The sequence below is a fragment of the Rhodotorula toruloides genome (assembly GCF_000320785.1).
Source record: "Rhodotorula toruloides NP11 unplaced genomic scaffold Scaffold2, whole genome shotgun sequence".
In the NCBI taxonomy this organism is placed as follows: Eukaryota; Fungi; Basidiomycota; class Microbotryomycetes; order Sporidiobolales; family Sporidiobolaceae; genus Rhodotorula; species Rhodotorula toruloides.
Genome location: NW_015622962.1, coordinates 1022467 through 1040502, shown reverse-complemented (window position 1 = coordinate 1040502; position 18036 = coordinate 1022467). Strand labels below are relative to the sequence as shown.

Here is an 18036-nt window from a genome sequence, read left to right as displayed (position 1 = left end):
GACTGCTTGATCGCTTTGAATCGACTCTGGAAAGGGCCTGACTGCTCGCTGAACCGCCCCGACGCCGTGCGCTTCAACACTCGCCCCACATCTCGTTCTCGAGGTCAACGCATCTCGCTGCTCTCAACCGACTCGCCAAGCCCTGCGATGGCCAGTACGAGCCAGCGCAAACCCCTCACGACCTCACAGGAGTCGCGGCTCGTGCGATACCTCGACGACGAGCTCCTCAAGTTCTCGGGGGCGTACGAATCTCGACATTCTGGGACTTCGCGCCTGCCAGACCTGTCCACCTTTCTTGATGCTGTGCGTGTGAGTTCCTCGAGGTAGAGAAAGCTGGAACTGACCCGCTAGACGCCGTCCGCAGCTCCTTCCCCTCCAGTCCTTCATCCTGACGATTCCCTCCGTCCCGCCATCGTCCTCACTCCGCGTCGCTTACTATCTCAACCTGACCTCTTTCATCGCTCCCGCACTGGACGGCTACACCATACTTGACGAGACGATCGACAAGCTGTTCGAGACGCTCGAGCGGTTCGACCGGGGATGGGTTGCAGTCTTGCGTGGGCAGGAATGGGATTCGGTGGCGGGTATGGCGAAAGGTGGACCTTTGGAGGGAGGTCTCGCCGCGAGTGGGATGCGGAATACGGATCGGATACGACTGGAGAGTCTGGTGCGGGACATCAAGGCCAATCTCGCGGTTGCGCTCGGCCTGCCCGAGTTTATTGCGCTCGAAACGGACCCGTTCCAAGAGCTTGCGCGTATGCAGAACGGCCGGACAGGTGACAGTCGTTCTGAGGGAGTGCTGAGCGGGCTTGGCGGAGGAGAGGCGGAGATGCAGTCTGCGAGTCAGGCTTCGACACCTTCACTCGTCTCCGACAACCCCGTCTCGACAGATACGGACGAGGCCATGTCGGTAGACACCGAAGTCGCTGGCAATTCGCTTCCCGAGCCAACGAGCGGCGTAGAGATGGAGGACGAAGAGGACGATGTCGACTTTGAGGAGGTCGCCGCCATTTCGCCTTCCTCTTCACATCCACAACAACAACACGTCCTCTCCGACGCCTACGCCGACGCACCTTCAGCGGACGGCTCCTTCCAGATCCACTTCACCGGCGTCCCTCCGCCCACAATGCAAGACGGCGAGCTCTCCCTCCAGCAAGGCGCGACACCCATCGTCGGCCAGCAGCGCGGTTTCGACCCAGACTCGGAGTACCCGCTCAGCGAGGAAGAGGGAGACCCGATAGGCGGGAACGCAGTTACAGGTGCGAACGAGGAGGATGCGACGGAGACAGAGGACGGGATGGAGGAGAGCACGAAGGATAGGGTCAAGCGGGTCTTTGAGCGGACGGAGCAGGTGCTGGCGGAGCTGCGGGCGGCGCAGGCTGCGTAGATGGGCGGACGTCGCAGTCGAGGAGGGGAACTTGCGCTCGCTCGAGTCGTCTGGATTCGCCGCCAGTGACTCTCCCCCTGAACTCGTTCCCTTCGTCGACGCTCGACGCACCAGTCGCTCGACTGGACGCTGCCGCTGCTTCCGGGGATCTACACGGCGCAGGCAACGCCGCGACGTTGTGGGGCCGACGCGCTGCCACTTTCCCCGCTCCGTCTTCGTCCCCGCTCTCTCGCTCTCCATCCGTTTCGTCCGCCACGCACTCCAGCGCAAGGTAATCGTTTGCGCCATGACTTCCGTTCCCGCTACCGCCGTCGCCTGTGTCTACGAGGGCGTTGGAAAGGACATCAAGGTGAGCAGAGCCCTTCTCCGCTTCCTTTACGCCCTCCTCGTCTACTCGAAGGTTTACCCACAATCCCTATAGATCGACGAGAAGCACCCCGTCACGCAGCCACAGGACCTGAAGGCTGGCGAGGTTCTCGTCAAGCTCGAGTACTCTGGCGTTTGCCGTGAGTCCCGCTGCATGGCTGTCCCGTTCCTGCTCTATGTCCTGCACCTAAAGTCGACTCAATCAATCGCACTCCTCGCTGACACGCTTCTCCCCATCCCCGCCCACAGACAGCGACCTCCACCTCTGGAAAGGCGACTTCCCCTTCCCTCTCCCCTTCCCGCTCATCGGTGGCCACGAAGGCGCCGGCCGCATCGTCGCCATCGGCGAAGGAACCGACACATCGCTCAAAGTCGGCCAGCCCGTCGGTGTAAAATGGGTCGAATCGACCTGCATGGACGTCGGCTGCGGGTTCTGCAGCGGCGGGATGGACCAGCACTGCCTCAAGGCGAAGATGTCGGGATGCATGGTCGATGGAACCTTCCGCCAGTACATGGCGAGCAGCGCCAAGTATGTCACGCCCATTCCGGAGAACTTGCCGCTCGAGTACGCAGCTCGTGAGTCCCGCCTTGTTTCTACATCTTGCGGCAGTGCTTATCGCTGACGCTTTCTATTGTTCAGCTGTTCTGTGTGCCGGCGTGACGAGCTGGGGCGCGCTTAAGCGCTCGAACACGAAGGTACGCTGGCGCTTTCCTCACCGAGGCGAGGCGGACCTGATGTTGCTCTCGCTCAGCCCGGCGACTGGGTGACCATCTCTGGTGCAGGCGGAGGACTCGGTCACCTCGCAGTCCAGTACGCGTTGGCGATCGGCTTGCGAGTAGCCGCCATCGACACAGGCGCCGAGAAGCGCAAGTTGCTCGAGTCTTACGGCGTCGACAAATTTATCGACTTCCGCGACTACAAGGATGCGAGCGAAATCATTGCGGCTGTCAAGGAGACTTGTGATGGACTTGGACCGCATGCGCGTCCGCTTGCGAGCTTGACGAAGCCGCTTCTGACTGAAGTGTCGTCCTCTCCAGGCCGCCATCGTCACTGCTACGGGTCCTAACGTCTACGACCAGGCACTCCAGGTGGGCAAATTCGTTTGATGACTGAGGAAAAGCGGAGCTGACCTTCGCAACCCTCGTATACCAGTTCCTCCGACCTCGCGGCACGCTCGTCGCCGTTGCCCTCGCGTCGAACACCAAGATCGAGGTGAGATGCACTGGAGCCGCGGGGCAAACGGCCGGCTAACTCGAGTGTCTCCCGCAGGCTGAGCTATTCGGCTTCATCGGCAAAGGCCTCACGATCGTAGGCTCGTACGTCGGCTCTCGCAGCGACGCACTCGAGGCTCTTGACTTTGTCGCGCGCGGAAAGGTCAAGCCGCAAGTCGTCGTCAAGCCGATGCGCGAGATCCAGCAGGGTGCGTTGATTATCGCCTTCTCTTCCGTCGCGCCGCTAAGCTCTCTGTCCGCGCAGTCCTCGAGACGCTCGAAAAGGGCCAGGTCGACGGTCGACTCGTGCTCAAGTTGCAGGACTAGGCAGACTTGGCGATGAGTGGGAGGGTCAGGGTTCAAGGAGAGTCTGTTTTCGCCGGTCCCGGTTGTCTCGTTGGGTCCATTTGAGGTACTGCGGTCTGCAACGCGTCAATATATCAGTACAACGGCCATACTCGTCCATTTCGCTTTCCTCATCGCCGTGCACCGCCCCTCTCTTGCTCCTTCGCTCCTTCTGCCTCGCTACATCGTCTCGCTCGCTCGCTTGAACCGTAGACTGTGCCAGACTCTGCTTGTTGACTCGCCCAATTCGCCACGACCCGCTCCAAGTCTGCCAACACGCCCGCTCGCTCCTCCCGACAGAACCCCCGCAACCTCCACAAAACAAGCGGCCTCACTGCTCGAGCGCATCGCGAAGAATGGCAGACGGTCCAAGGCATCGACGCGAGCTGGGCATGCTGGTTGTCGTCGTCCTCAAGGCGCAGCATCTCGCCGACCCCCACCGCTTCTCGAAGCAGGACCCGCTTGTCGAACTCGAGTATGACTCACGCAGGGAGCGCACGCAGGTCGACAAGGGTGGAGGACAGACGCCCCGTACGTTGCCGGTCTCCAACGCACGGAAGAAGCTCGCTGACTGCCAATCTCGCACTCGCGCAGTCTGGGACGAAGAGTTCCGCTTTCGCATCTTCGAGGCTGAGGGTGAACAGCAGTACTTGCACGTGCGGGTCATGCGGGAGGAGCGAAAGGACGAGGTCGAGCTGATTGGCGAAGCAAAAATACTCGTCGACGGAAGCTGGCGGGAATTCGACGGTGCGTTCTCTGTTCCCGCCTTGTGAGAGTTGGCTGATGACGGACCCTGTGCGTTGTTCAGAATGGGTACAAGTCAAGGAAGGAGGGAAGTACCGCGGCGAAGTCTACCTCGAGGCGACTTTCTACCCTGCCATCCAGCAGGTCCGTCGTCATTCCTCTCCCTACTTCGTCCCCAGCCAGGCTAACGTCGCCGCGATCAGCCCGTCACAAATCTACAGCGCCGTCCTTCGAAACTCGATCCGTCCAGTCGCCTCTCGCGCATTCCCGCCGTTCTTCCACCTTCCCTTCAACCCGGCATGCCCATGCTCGCTCATCGCCTGAGCGCTACGAGTCTGAGGGAAGTAGACGAAACGGCGCCTCCAGTACCGCAGAAGCACGGAGCGTCAGAACCGGGCGAGACAGGCGACGGTTTGCTTCCTCTGCCTGGCGAGCCCGACTCTCCCGAACTTCCACCAACGCTCCGGCCGTCGCAGGCCCCTACGACTGCCTCGAGTCCAGCATTGGTCGGATTGGCTGGCATCGCGCGCGTCCATGAGCAGCACCAGGTTCCCGCTCGACTTCCGACACCCGGGACGCAGGAATACCTTCCTCATCCTCATCCTCCTTCACCTTCCCCTCATCCCGCCGTCACTGGATTTCACTACTCGCCTACGCATGTGACCATGCCGGATTCCTACGCTGCTCCCGCCGCACTCTATTCCTCGCCTTCGCCAGCACCTTACTCCGTGACGCCTCAACCTTACGCTAATCACTCGTCCGCGCCACCGCCAGCACATTACTCGCCCTCAAACCAGATAGCTGCACCCTACGAGCACTATCCAGCTCCAGCTACGCCTTCACATCCCCCAGCTATCGCTCAGCAGTATCAGCCTTCACCTCATCTTGTCGTCTCGGCTCCACCAGTACCTCATCCTGGCCTTTCCGCAGAACCTTCTTCCCTCTCACCTCCTCCTGTCCCGCCGCGCCCATCCAGCACCTCGCCGTCACCCGCACCATCGCAACTGTCGCCTCCCCCGGCCGCACCCAAACCGAGACGCTCTCCGCCACCTCCGCCGCCACCGCACTCTCCATCTGCTCACTCATCCGGTAGACCATCCATCGGTACCTCGCCGTCCCCACCACCTCGACCGGCTACTTCTCGACCTCTCCCGCCAAACCCTGCCGGCAACGATCGACCTTCCCTCTCTCCTCCAGTCGACACGAAGGCGCGCGAAGCCTCGTCGTCTTCTGAGCCCTACCGCGCTCCGCCTCCAGCGTACTCGCCGAGCGAAAGTCAGGCGTCGCCGAGTCTTGCGGACGCCGCATCTCGACAGAGCTCGCTCGAGGCGCAGCGTCAGGCAGAGGCGCAGAAGGCAGAAGAGGCAGCACGAGCGCGAGAGGAAGCTGAGCGACGCAGGCAGCAGCGTGAAGAGGAGGAACTGCGGAAGCAGCGGGAGAAGGAGGAGCGTGCGGCGCAGATTGAGCGCGAACGGATCAAGCGTGTCGAGGCTGCGCAGCGAGCTCTCGCCGAGAAGCAGCGACAGGAGCAGGAAGATGCACGCATGGCGGCGCAGTTAGCGGCCGAAGCTGAGGAAGCTGAGCGACGGAAGGAGGAGGAGCAGCGCGCGGCGGACGAGGCGGTTCGGCGATTGATGGAGGAGGAGCGCGCCGAGGAGGAGCGTCGTCGGCGCGAAAGGGAAGCGGCAGACGAGGCGTTCATCCGCGAGCTGCGCGAGGAGGAGGCGAGACGGGAGGCGGAGGAACGGAGAGCGCGGGAGGATGCGGACGCCGCAATGGCTCAGCGCTTGCGCGAGGAGGAGGAGCAAGAACGTCAGCGTCGACTCGTCGAGGACGAGCGGATTGCGAGGAGCCTTGCGGAGCAGGACGGCGCAGGTCGATGAGGGCCGCGAGGGCGAACGAAGCCGAGGGGCCTCTTCTACGGGTCATGCCTCGCCTCGTCGCGTACGACAGGCATTGCTGCAAAGCAATGATTCGCGCATCAAGCAGCAGGTCGACGGCGGATGCCTGACGAGGACGGAGAGGAGGCGGCACGTCGGTGCGCGAGATCACTCAACTCCGCTGCAGCTTGCGCCTGATCTCTTCACCTCGCAGCTTTGCTGTTTCGCTAGAGCTCAAGCGCCAGCAGTTGCTCTCCCTTACTTTCGACCTCAGACCACACGCCAGTCTCTCCCTGAGCGAATTCCGAAGTCCGACGCTGTTCTCGCTCAACATGGACGGCAGCGCAGCCGCCATGTCGGGCCTAGGGATCACCTTTGAGCCCCAACCAGTGTATTACGAGGTCCCTCAGCTCGTACAACCGCCCTACTACGCCCAGCAGCCGCAATACGCCCACCCGTCAGCTCCGCACGGCCGTCGACTTCTCCACTCCGTCTCGCACGATGACGGTTTGCGTCACTACATGTACGCCCAGCAGCAATACATGGTCATGCCGACGGACTACTCGCCGGACAGTGTGCAGAAGAGGGTGCGGATTGCTGCAGGGACGCCCGAGGTGCTGAACGGCAAAGGAGGGTACTTGCCGTACGATCCGAATCACCTCTCGCCGTTGTCGGACCTCGATCCATCGTCGACGTCCGAGACGGGATCGTCGCAGCCTTTCTCGCCCGCCTCCCTCTCGTCTCTCCCGTCTTCCACCGAATCAGGCGCATATGCGACTTTCCGGCATCCTTCCCAGCCTTCGCCTCCCGTCTATCCTATTCGTCATGAACCCTCTCATACCCACGAGCATGACGGAGGTCAACGAATTTTGCTGCACGCGAACCAGCCCCTCCACCATTCGCCAACCGAATCTCGCCAAACTTCACGGCCCTCCCGCCTACCTGCTTTCCTGCAAGAGCGTCAGGCTCCTCCAGTCATGCAACGCCCGCGGTCAATGGTCGACTTGCGCGCCTCGCAAAAGCAGACGGCGCACGGCTACGTCCGCGTCGACCGTCCCCTGCCCGACCTCGTCGACAGCACCGCCGTCGGCCAACCTGGCGATCCCGATTGGCAAGGCAATAGCGAGAAGCCGCGTATGCGTCAGTCGGAGGGCCGGCCACGCCGCTTGCCGCCACCGGCTAAGCCGCCGTCGACCGACCGCGTCCGATCTCGCTCGTTGTCAGCGCAGGAGCTGAGACAGCTTGCCCATGCGGACGCATCTCGCGAGCAAGGTGCAAGTGCCGGAACAGTCGTCAGGCGGGAGTCAGGACGCGCGGACGCACCGCACGAAGAGCAGCCGCAAGAGCCCGCTTCTTCGGCGGATCCCTTCGTAGAGGGTTCTGCGAACGCCGACTTGCGGCGTCAGCCCACTTTGCTGACTACCGGCGCATCGACTGTCCGGCGTCGCAAAGAGCTGGACCGCCTGCTTGCGCCAAGCCAGAAACACCTCTCGTTCGGGTCATTCGCCTCGTCGCACGAGCGCGACGAACCGTCGCCCGCCTCTTCGAGCGAGACGCCGGCCTCCCATCGCCGCGCGGCGTCAGAGTCGTCGGTTCTGCCGACATCGCTCCCGTCGCCAGCTGCGCTTGAAGGGGCGAAGGGACCCAACCGGGCACGCGTCGACCTCGATCTCGTCCTCGAGACGCCGCTTATCGTCGAGGGCGGCCACCTGAAGGGTCGACTAGACGTGCGGATCCGTCAACCTCGAGGTCGCGAAGAAGCGGTGTGGATCAGCAAGCCCAAGATCCGTATCCTCGGGTTTGAAGGTGCATCCTTCTGCGTTCCTCCGCTCTCGTGACGTACTGACCCTGCTCTTGGCAGAGCTCTCTTCGGGCGATGGCCGCTACGTTTTCTTCCACCACGCCGCAACGGTCGACTCGCCCAGCGCATCTCATTCACCCTTGCCCTGTTTCGACTCGGACAGCGACGAGGAGGACTTCCACCGGGCACGCGTGGGTCAGCATAACGTCCCCGTCGAGATGCTCGTCCCTATCGGCAGAGGCGCGAAGGGGCCGTGGAAAGGGAAGCAAGGTGTCGTCCGATACATTGCCATTGCGTGCGTCTGTATTGCGCCGTCTGCGAACCCTTATACTGATCTCCCGCTCCGCAGGTCTATCAAGCTCAAGTCGAAGAACGGCTCGGATCGCTCCATCGCGCATTTCTATCGACATGTCGACGTCTTCCCGTACTTCAATCCCGCACTCGTGCTCGCTCCCGCCGTCGCACCGTTGTCAGAGGAGGCGAGCAAGGCTATGTTCATGGGCGGAAACGGCAGGGTGAGCCTTCGGGCGACTATGCATCGCGGGATCTGGGTTGCTGGTCAGCGATGTTACGTCAATGTGCGGGTGGAGAACGAGTCGAGCAAAAAGGTGTGTTTGGTTCAGGTTGTCTCGAATGATCTGGGCTGAGCGAGTCGCGGACGCAGGTCAAGGCCCTTACGCTCAGCCTCATCCGCACGACGGCCATCTACCGCTCCGACGTCAAGCCGTCGCCCGTCGCGTCGCCGGATCTCTACGGCTTCGTCGTCGACAAGGGTGCCAGCTCGAGTAAGGGTCTGCTGCAGTCGACGAAGAAGAAGGTGGCAGACATGACGCTCGAAGTCGGCAAGAAGGGCACGAAGGGCGTAACGGCGAAGGGTACTTGGCTTGGTGTCGAAGCAGGCGAGTGCGCCGATTTTGCGCCTTCTTTGCTCGTCCCGGTGCGGCCTCTTGCTCTTCTCGCGCTTCCACGAGCCCTGAGCTGACTTCGAAGCTGTGCAGGCGGACGCCTTGACGATACCCCGCGGACGCCATCTCGAGATTACGTACGCTGTCAGGGTTTCGGTCGGCGGCTCGCTCTCAGCGGACGTCGCTGTCGAGATCCCCATCCGTATCGTCGACTTCGTCTCGCTCGACCCGCCGCCGGGTCATGTCGGTCCTTCGCCTCTTCCCGAACGTCCGCAACGTCCTGTCGCACGCAGCTGGAGCTCCAATCAGCTTCGCGACGTCTCGAATCTGCAAGGGCGGACCCTGCCTCACAAGCCCAGTAACGAGCACCTCACTCTCGACGACCTCAACGGCATCACCCAACCAGCAGCCGGTCTTTCTCGCATCTCCTCGCTCGCGTCTGTCCGCACGGCTGATCTCCCGCGTGATCCACAAGCTTTCGAGGACGACGAAAGTTCCGGAATGTCGCACGTTGCCGTCGACGAGCACGACCAAGGACAGGATCGCTCGCATGTGCTTGTCGACAGGGCGCGTCAGCGGCAACTGCGCCATCAGACGTCGCTGCAGTGCATCTCGACGGCTATCGCCTCTGCCACCGCGCGGAGACAAGGCGTCGTGCGGCAGCCGAGCCTCCTTTCCTACGAGCGGCGAGAAGAAGCGACGATCGTCGAGGAATCGGGCGCAGAGGATACTTTCGGCGGCGCGACGCTCCCTGAGGCGGACTACGGCGTCCAGTTGGACGACCTCGACGACATTCCCGACGGTCTCTCGCCCGTCGCCGAACAGACCGAGCACGTCGAGCTGGTCTGCGAGGGCGAGCACGATGAGGAGCTCGACATGCTCATGCAGTCCAGATTCAGCGACGACGAGGACGCTGCCAACGACGTGCCCTACTCGCACCGCTTTGGGCCGGCGCCCTCAACAGACCTCACCGAGATCAAGGTCACCCCGCCGACTCCTGCAGGACGCCGCTTCTCGCTCTCGATTGCGCCCGCCTCCAGCTCGCCCGTCAAAGCTCCTTCCGTTCGGCCCGGCGATTCTCCCAATATCGCTCATGTCGACTCGCCTTCCAAATCGCCTTCAGACAAGTTCGCCTTCGCAACGCCAACTTCGCCGGTCAAAGCTCGCGTAGAGATGTCTCCTACTCACTCCCCCGGCCGACAAGCGACGCGAAGCGCTGCATCTCCGCTGCGGCAGGGTCGCCCTCTCCCGACCCCGCCTGCGGCACGATCCGAGCCGCCCGCTGCGAGTGAACACGATGCGCCTACGTTGCGCAAGACGCCCTCGGGCGCGTCACTCCGGCGCAATCCTGGCATCCTTCGTAAAGCCGCATCGACAAGGTCGCTTCGCACCGCCAGCTCTCCGACGGAGTCGGTCAGCTCCTACGAGAGCTCACGAGCGGCGAGCGTTGCGCGCAGCCCGTCTCTCGCCTCGCCTCGCGTCTCGCCCATCATCGCTTCGGGCACGACCGCCAAGTTCCACGCAGCCATGTCACCTCCATCCGCAATGCCCTCGTCTCCCGCTCGCAAGGTCGTCCAGTCGCCTTCGCCCGCGCTTCGTGCGACTCGCTCGATGGCCGAACTGCGCGCGACGTCGTCGGCAAAACCGGTCTCTCCTCGCAAGTCCACAGTCCTGCCATCCGTCCAGAACAAGGTCGCCGCCCTCGAGACTCGGCAAGCGACTCTCACGCGACTCGCGACGCAGACGGCGGGTAGCGGACGAGCCAGGGTCAGCAACGTCCAGCTTGCGCGGGCCGACTCGATCATGTCGAACGCGTCGTCTGTTGCGCCGAGCGAGTTCAACCTGAAGAGGGCGGACAGCATGGCGTCGTTCAAGGCTCCGCTCTTCAGGCGAGGCGTCGAGGAGATGCCGCCTCCCATGCCGTCCCTCCCTCTTTCCCACTATCACCCGTAGACACTTCTGTCCCTCGGCGCTGTATCGCCTTCGATTTGCATATTCCGTATATAGCTTCGTGCTCTCCTCTGCATCGCGTTCAGTTAGGCCAGCGCAGTTCATTGGCTCAGGCCGCGAGACTACCGCAACTCCTTCCATGGGGCCCATCGTTGCTCCCCGTCCTTTCTGACCGTAATCCTTGACGCCTCGTCGCCGAAGTAGCCGCCAGCAACCCACTGCTCGAACGTCGCGCGGTCGTACGGCCCGTACTCCTGGTCAGGCGGCTGTCCCGGCGGAGGCGAGTTCCACTTGTAGTAGTACTGCGCTCCTGTTGGTGCGGCTGCAGGTGCGCCAGCACCTGGTCGAGCGATCACGACTCTCGACCTGCCGCTCGACGCTCCTCGCGCCGCAGAAGCCGCGTCTGCCTCCGCCTTAGCGTGCGCCGCAGCTTCCGCCTCTTCGCGCTCAACGTCGGGGTCGACGGGCGGGACCCAATCTCGTCGCACTGCACCCTCCGCCTTGAGTGTCTTGATGATCTGCTCGTAGGTCTCGTCGTAAATTTCGAGTTCGCCGTGCGAGGAGAGGAGGGTCGAGGCGAAATGTGTGAGTCGGTCGATCTTTTTGGCGTAGCGCTGAGCGGGAGGGAGGTCGGAGTCGGAGGTGCGCGAGGTGGGCATGCCTTCGTCGAGGTCCATGGCGTCGCCGTCGCGCGCCGCAGACTTGCCCTTCGCTTTGGTCGAAGCAGCTGATCCACCGTCGGCCGTCTCCGCACGCTTCTTCGCGGTCCCGAGCCTTGTGAGTGCCCTGGCCACCGTCTCGCCCGGCCGGACGAGCGAGAGCAAGCCGATGAGGCAGTCGTCGCGCAACTGCGTAAGCTGCTCCTCGCTCTTGGCTTCCTCCGCTTCGCGCTCCTTCTGCCGCGCGTCCATGCGCTCCTTCGCTTCTTTCGCTGCGCGGATCGATCGCTTCGAGAGACCATCGAGCCAGACGTCGTTCTTGGCGAGAGGGTCAACTTTGTTGGCGACGTAGGTGCCGTCCGAGGTAAATCGACCTTCTCCCAGCTCTTCCTTCATGTTGAACGAGCTGCAGGAGCGCTCGTCAGTATGCGCAATCGAACTCGAACGACGGAGACCAAACCGCACGTTAAGGAGTAACCCATGCCCTTCTTGCTCCGCCTGCCTCGTGGCGCTTCGTCGTCGTTCGCCTCGTCATCCTCCGGCAGGTACTCCTCCTCGCTCTCGTCGTCTGCCTCGTCGAAATCCTCGTCGTCCTTCTTCGAGAACTCCTGACCCTCGATATCGCCCATCTCGAGGAACTCTTTCTCCTTCTTCTTCCCCTTGATGTCGAGTCCCGTGTCCTTCCTGGTTCCTCCACCGCCAAACATGTCGTCCTCGTCAAGATCCTCCTCGGGTTCTGCCGCCTGCTGTCCCACACCCCTTCCCGCCCGTCCGCCCCCTGCTCCGCCAAACCCGCCGTCCGACTCGGCGGACGAGTCAGAATCGTATCCCTCCGTCGTGACCTTGTTGCGCTTGCGGGAAGGACCGCCTGCACCCTGCTCGAGGTCCAACTCGAGGTCGTCTGCTCCATCGGCGCCAGCGACCGTCTCGGCGTTGTTGGGCGCGAACTTGACGCGCTTGCCGGCGAGAGCGGCTGCAGCCCTGTCGCTACGAGCGCAGAGCAGTCCATCACAAGCGGAAACGGCGGAGTCACGGAGGGGACGTCAGTGAGTGGGGACGAGAGAGAGAGGGAGAAGACGAGCGAGGACGCACGTTGGCTGGTCGGCCGTGAAGGTGGTTGCTGGCCTCTTTGGCGCCATCGAAGCACAGTCTGACAGCGAACGAGCGAGAGAGCGTGAACAGCTCCTCGCCAACATCGCTCGGAGAGAGTTGCCTCTCGACACCACCCTCGACTCGCTCGAGGAAGGCTTCAAACAGGCTAGCTACACTCGAGACGACTTCTTAGACCGTCTGTCCTGTCCGCAACCCGCCGGCTGCCTCTGCCGCCGCACTCTCGCCCCCTTCCTTCGCGATGGCCTCCCTCACCCAAAAGTCTCGCTATGTCTACTGGCCAGAGATCAGCTCGATGGTCTACGTCTTTTGCGGTATCAAGGACGCGGACGAGGAACTCGTGCAGTTCATTGAGGAGGTTGTCAAGAAGGAGATGGTCGAACTGGTGCGTTCCGCTCCTGCTGCTCTCGCCGGCCGCATCCCAGGCTGACTCGTATGGCTTCAGGTCGTGCAAGCGCGCGCACAGGCGTCTCGGCGAGGCGGACGCGCCATCAGTGTCGAGGACCTCATCTTCCTCGTCCGGCACGACCGCGCCAAGGTGAACCGGCTGAAGAGCTACGTGAGCTGGAAGGACGTCAGGAAGAAGATGAAAGAGCCCGAGGCCGATGACGAGATTGACGGCATGGAGGAGCCGGTATCGGGTGCGTTCCGTCAACGTCTTCGGGAAGAAGACGCTTGCTGATGCTGCTTTGCCTTCTCCCGCTTCCAGACAAGACTCTCAAGGTCATCAAGACGACTGTCCGACTACCGTGGGAGCTCAGCGATGCATGGGCGGATTACTTGCGAAGGGAGGACGAGCCTGAGGACGACGAGGCAGAGGCGTACGAAGTGAACAAACAGCGGTTGCGGGTGCGCCGGCTTTCTTCTTCTCATCGTGAGGCGACACTCACCGACCTGCTTGCCGGTACAGGAAGCGGACATGCTGACGAGCAAGATGAGCCGCGACGAGTACGAGCAGTACTCGCAGGCTCGGCAGGCTTCGTTCGTTTACCGGAAGAGTGCGTTCACGTTGAGCGCGATTCCGTTCCGACCCTCGCTGACATTTCAACCTGCAGACAAAAAGTTCCGCGACTTCCTCGCCCTCCCGGCTATGCTCGACGTCGTCTTCGCCTCGGACGAAGTGATCGACGTCCTCGGTTTCCTCGCCTACGAGTGTGTGCGCGCGCTCTGCGACGCCGGCATCGCAAACAAGAAGGTCATGGAGGCTGCTGCAGCGCGTGTGCAGGAGGCGAAACGGAGGAAGGAGATCCGGGAGGGGAAGAAGCGAGGGCGGGAGGAGGGCGAGGCGGAACGGACGGGTGAGGACGAGGCGATGGAGGATGCGACGGCTAGCGCATCGCCCGGCAAGGAGGGTATGATGACGCGAAGAAAAAGCTGGAGCACCTCGCCGTCGAAGCGAGGGAGGAAGGGCTTCGAAGCGCCAACCTCGACTGAGAAGCAGCAACAGCCTGCGACTTCGCCGCGCAACAAGCCGCTTGAGATCCCGACGTCCCTCTTCTCCGCTCCTCTGCCGGAGGCCACCCAGCCCGCGCCGACAGCCACGCTCACCACGACGGGCAGCACCGTCGTCTCAGCAGAAGGAGGAGGCGCTGACCCGGGCACGACAGTTGTCGCCGAGATCCCGCTTCTCCTCCAGCTCCAGGACGTCATGCAGGGTTTCCACGCCGTGCAGCATACACAGGAGGCGCTGAAGACGAGTGGGATGCGGAATTGGCGGGGCGGGCTTACGAGGGTGTCGAACCGGTTGCTGTAGAATCTCCTTCTCTCCGTCGTTCGTGTGTTGCTACGTATACGACAGTGCCTTTGCAAGGGGATACGCGTCAAGCCCAGATAGCTTTGTACAGTGAGTGCGAGAGCTTGTCGACGATCGAGGTCTGCGCCTTGCTCTCGGCGAGGCTGCAGGACTCGCCATCTGTCAGCGACTGACAGACGGAGTGGAAAGGGACGTGACGCACCTGATAATGTCCTTCTCGACGAGCCAGTCGTCGCCTTCTCCAACCGCTCCAACCTTCTCGCACTCCTCCTTCAAACACCTCACGATACTCCACACGACATCCTTAGCGGTCTTGCCCTCTATGTCGTCGCCCGCTCGCCGATCGATGATCTCGCTCGACCCGTCCTCGCAAGCGACCTTGACCGCATCTCTTCGCAGAGCCTTGAAGGCAACAAAGTGAGTCTCGCCTTCGGAAGGGTCGGTTGCTGGAGCGGCAGCGGCGGGAGTCGTCTTGCCGATTGGGAAGGGGAGCTTCAGAGGTGTCAAGGGTCGCGACGACGCAGAGCTGGACGTCCCCTTCGCAGGCGATTTCCTCGGAGAGCTGGTGCGCAGCGAGTAAGTCCGTACCCGCTCAGTCGCGTCCTTCGCGCGGTAGCGAATGATGAAGCCGTAGTTCTCCAGCGGGTCGCGGGCGGAAGCGTCGAGGGAAGAGATGATGTAGACACCGGCTTGGAGGCCGAGGATGTCGCCTGTCGGGATGCGGGTGAAGCTGGTGACCTGTTGATCGAGGTATCAGCGAGTCAGTGAGCGTGAGAAGGCGGGAGATGCGCACCTTCTGCAGCGAGAACTCGTACGAGACGATGTAGACCGCCTTGTCCGAGAGGATCAAGACCTTCTCTTCGTACTTGCCGCCCTTCGCCGGCCTCACCGTGTCCTCCTCCGTCGGAGACAACAGCGTACACGCCGCTACCCTGTGCTCACCCTCCTCCATTACCTCCCGCGTCGCCGTCTCGAGCGCCTCCTGCCGAATCTGCGCAAGCCGGATGATCTCGCCCGGGTCGGACGTCTCGAGTCGTTCGGCGAATTCCTGGAACGCGTTGAGGTTGACGCCGAGCATGTAGTCGAGCGCAGCCTGCTTGAAGAAGTCGGTGACGGTCGATTGGAGCAGGCGGGCAACCGAGTTGCTGGCACTGCGAAAGCAAGCGATGTCAGCGACTCCGCCTCGAGCGGAAGCATCTCAAACTGACTCGTTCATCGCCCCTCGCCAATTCCGCTTTCCCGTCCGCGTGAAGTCGCCCTTGAGCGCACTCGTGCCGGCATACTCGCGCGAGATGGCGTCTCCGTTGTCCGCCCAGAGCGCATTGAACGCAAAGTCCAAGTCATCGTGCATGCCTTTTTCCTCGCCGGAGGTAATACCGAGGTGGACGAGGTGCTGATTGAGGACCCAGCGGGCAATGGCGGACTCGACGACGTTAGTGCGCTGCGAAGAAACGGGCCTCGTGAGCGACGAAAGCGTCTAAAGGCGAGCGGAAGCGAACGCACGTCGAGCGAGTCGATGCAGTTGACCCGACACGCGCCCTTCTGCATCGAGTAGACGTCCTCAGGGGTCGTCCAGAAAGTTTGCATTTCCTCGAGGTCGTGCTTGATGTCCTCGATTAGGTTTGAGATCCGGGCATAGTTGAAGCCTTTCGTCTCCTTGTGGAAGTCGAAGCTGACGTAGCTGCGCACGCAAAAGCGGGATGAGCGATGGAAGCCTGCGGGCGGAAAAGCAGGAAGCAGGACGCACCGCATCTCCTCCTCGTCGACGCCCAAGCTCTTGACGCCTTCGCCATACGCGTTGACGACCGTTTCCTCCTTGCCCGTTGTCTCCGCCAGGTTGACCAGCACAAGCCGTCCATACTTCGCCTTCAGCCCCTCAAGGTGTTTCCGCATCGCCTTCCTGCTCTCCTCCTCCGTCCGCTCAAGCACAGGCGGAGGCTTGAGCGCCCAAGGGCTCTGCGACCAGTACAGCGGGATCGAACCCCGAACCTGCACGAACGAGTCGACGTGCCTCGTGCCCTCGCGGACACACTCGACGATGAACTCTGTCTCGACAAAGTTGGCGACGGAACCGGACGAGTCGATGCCGCGGCGTTGGTAGCGCAGGCCGGGTCGCTCGGTTGAGCGTCGGGAGATGAGGGTGAGGTCGAGATCGACGGAGGCGGGTGAGGAAGGGTCGACGGAGGTCAGGGTGCGGTAGGGCTGGAGGGGGAGGGCGACGGAGAGGTGCTGCGCAAAGCCTTGCATCATGACGACAATGTAAGAGTGGAGCTGCACAAACGCCATGTCAGCGGATCCTGCTGAACGACCTCGCAGCGAGCTCGACTCACACCTGCCTGCACGAACGGCGCAACGAGGTGCTGATTGAACCAGAAGCGCTTGTCGGCCGACCTCCACAGCGGCAAATGCTTGAGTCCGTCGTTCCTTCGCTCATGCTTCGCCTGCAGCCCACGTGTAATGTCCGTATCGAAGGAGAAGTACAGACCGGTGAAGACGCGCAAACACTCTGCGACAAGTTTCTCGTCGAGTTCGCGCTGCGACTCGCGCACTTCTTCGTCGTCGGGAGGGGTCGATGCGCCTGTTCCTGTTGAGGATGGCTCAGTCGCTGCCGCTGCGACGGCGGGGAGGTCGGATGCGTCGGTCGCGTTCGGCGGAGAGGCGGTGTTCGGGTCGTCCACCTTCTCGGCCAGGGTCTCTGCTGCCGCCGCAGCTGCAGGAGGAGCGGGAGGAGCCTTCTTGCCAAACCCGCGCGGGAAAGTCCGCTGCCAGAACGGCCTCTTGGCCTTCTCGCCCGACTGCGGCAGGACGATGGGCGCAGCGTCTGCCTCGTCCGCCGAACTCTCGTCCTCGCTCGTATCCTCCTCTGCGCTCGTCGCTCCTCCTCCCATTGCGAGACTCGTCGCCGAAGCAGTCGAAGCGACCGACGCCGAGCGTTTCCGCCGCGCAGCCTGCTTCGACAAGTGCCGCATAATGACTGTCCGCGCGGCATCGTACGAGCCGAGAGGGATGGCGAGGAGCGAATTGGCGGAGAGGATCTTGGGTCGCGAATGAGGGTTCTGGAGGTCGGGGAGAGTTGCGGTGACGGTCGAGTCGGTGACGACGATCAGAAAGGAATCTTCACGATGGCAAGGGGGTCAGCTTGCAGCGTCTCGAGCGACGAGATGACCTGAGCGCACCTTGGAAACCGACGAGGAGGCCCGCGACGCAGTCCACCTCGATGCCCGGGACGTCCTGCTCCTCCTTCCACTGCGTCTTCTCCGGCTTAGTAGACCCATACGGTATCCTCACAGCCTGCCCCTCCCACAAGCCGCGAAACGAAGCATCGTACGGCCTGACGACGAGTCCTCGAGCGGGGTCAGGGTGAATGGCGAGACGGCGGTGGAGCAGGGCGAGAGGCGGAGCAGACACAGCTGGCGGGACAGTGCGAGCGTTGGGGCGTGACCAGCTGCCGGGCGCGGCGTTGGCCATGTTCAGTGACCGAAAGAGGAGGAGCCTCTTCGGAGAGATAATCGAGGAAGATAGGGGGACATACTCGAGGAGGAGGCGGAGGAGGAGAGAAAAGGGAAGTCGTCCAGAATTCCTCGGCCTGATGCAATGGTCGAGCGTTTTGTACTGATTGTGCGACTATCAGGAAAGTCGAGCGGCGGCGAGGACAGGAGGAGGACCCCGGGTCTTTTCGCATCTTTAACGACACCTCCTCGCTTCCTCATCCCTGTTTGACTGCCGCTTTGGACTGTCTAGACTTTGAAACGTCGGAACAACGTCGAAGCACGCTCGCTAGCCACGTTCAAGGTAATCGTCGTCGCAGCTTGACCGGGAGAAGGTGAGCATGTCCCCCCGACGCGCTGCTTCCCCAGCAGGTCTGCGCGCCTTCGGGATTGACTTCAGGATCATCCAAGAAGTCTGTACGATCCCTACGAATTC

General features: G+C 62.4%; 7 protein-coding genes across 7 annotated transcripts; 5 read left to right on the top strand and 2 right to left on the bottom strand.

Moving 5' to 3' along the window:
• Window positions 1–147: 147 nt before the first annotated feature.
• On the top strand, window positions 148–1387 carry RHTO_03099 (uncharacterized protein; the record flags this gene model as incomplete). Its single annotated transcript, XM_016416771.1, has 2 exons — window positions 148–303; window positions 365–1387. 2 exons carry the CDS (start codon window positions 148–150, stop codon window positions 1385–1387), a joined length of 1179 nt encoding a protein of 392 aa, XP_016276490.1.
• A 286-nt stretch (window positions 1388–1673) lies between these two features.
• On the top strand, window positions 1674–3292 carry RHTO_03098 (alcohol dehydrogenase; the record flags this gene model as incomplete). Its single annotated transcript, XM_016416770.1, has 9 exons — window positions 1674–1736; window positions 1809–1893; window positions 2003–2329; window positions 2394–2449; window positions 2506–2775; window positions 2834–2842; window positions 2907–2966; window positions 3024–3174; window positions 3231–3292. 9 exons carry the CDS (start codon window positions 1674–1676, stop codon window positions 3290–3292), a joined length of 1083 nt encoding a protein of 360 aa, XP_016276489.1.
• Window positions 3293–3666: 374 nt separating this feature from the next.
• Window positions 3667–5937, top strand: RHTO_03097 (calcineurin temperature suppressor Cts1; the record flags this gene model as incomplete). The annotated part of the gene is made up of 4 exons (XM_016416769.1): window positions 3667–3841; window positions 3905–4057; window positions 4119–4198; window positions 4258–5937. The coding sequence occupies 4 exons, from the start codon at window positions 3667–3669 to the stop codon at window positions 5935–5937; spliced, it is 2088 nt and encodes a 695-aa protein (XP_016276488.1).
• A 120-nt stretch (window positions 5938–6057) lies between these two features.
• Window positions 6058–10593, top strand: RHTO_03096 (Arrestin-like domain containing protein; the record flags this gene model as incomplete). Its single annotated transcript, XM_016416768.1, has 6 exons — window positions 6058–6092; window positions 6149–7740; window positions 7796–8030; window positions 8085–8343; window positions 8400–8672; window positions 8734–10593. 6 exons carry the CDS (start codon window positions 6058–6060, stop codon window positions 10591–10593), a joined length of 4254 nt encoding a protein of 1417 aa, XP_016276487.1.
• A 119-nt stretch (window positions 10594–10712) lies between these two features.
• Window positions 10713–12388, bottom strand: RHTO_03095 (GYF domain containing protein; the record flags this gene model as incomplete). Its single annotated transcript, XM_016416767.1, has 3 exons — window positions 10713–11655; window positions 11715–12230; window positions 12342–12388. 3 exons carry the CDS (start codon window positions 12386–12388, stop codon window positions 10713–10715), a joined length of 1506 nt encoding a protein of 501 aa, XP_016276486.1.
• A 212-nt stretch (window positions 12389–12600) lies between these two features.
• Window positions 12601–14112, top strand: RHTO_03094 (transcription initiation protein SPT3; the record flags this gene model as incomplete). Its single annotated transcript, XM_016416766.1, has 5 exons — window positions 12601–12744; window positions 12826–13000; window positions 13069–13208; window positions 13270–13357; window positions 13415–14112. 5 exons carry the CDS (start codon window positions 12601–12603, stop codon window positions 14110–14112), a joined length of 1245 nt encoding a protein of 414 aa, XP_016276485.1.
• Window positions 14113–14179: 67 nt separating this feature from the next.
• RHTO_03093 (protein of inositol phosphatase family) lies at window positions 14180–17580 on the bottom strand (the record flags this gene model as incomplete). The annotated part of the gene is made up of 8 exons (XM_016416765.1): window positions 14180–14255; window positions 14315–14850; window positions 14906–15263; window positions 15321–15553; window positions 15616–15793; window positions 15860–16383; window positions 16443–17227; window positions 17289–17580. 8 exons carry the CDS (start codon window positions 17578–17580, stop codon window positions 14180–14182), a joined length of 2982 nt encoding a protein of 993 aa, XP_016276484.1.
• Window positions 17581–18036: the final 456 nt, after the last annotated feature.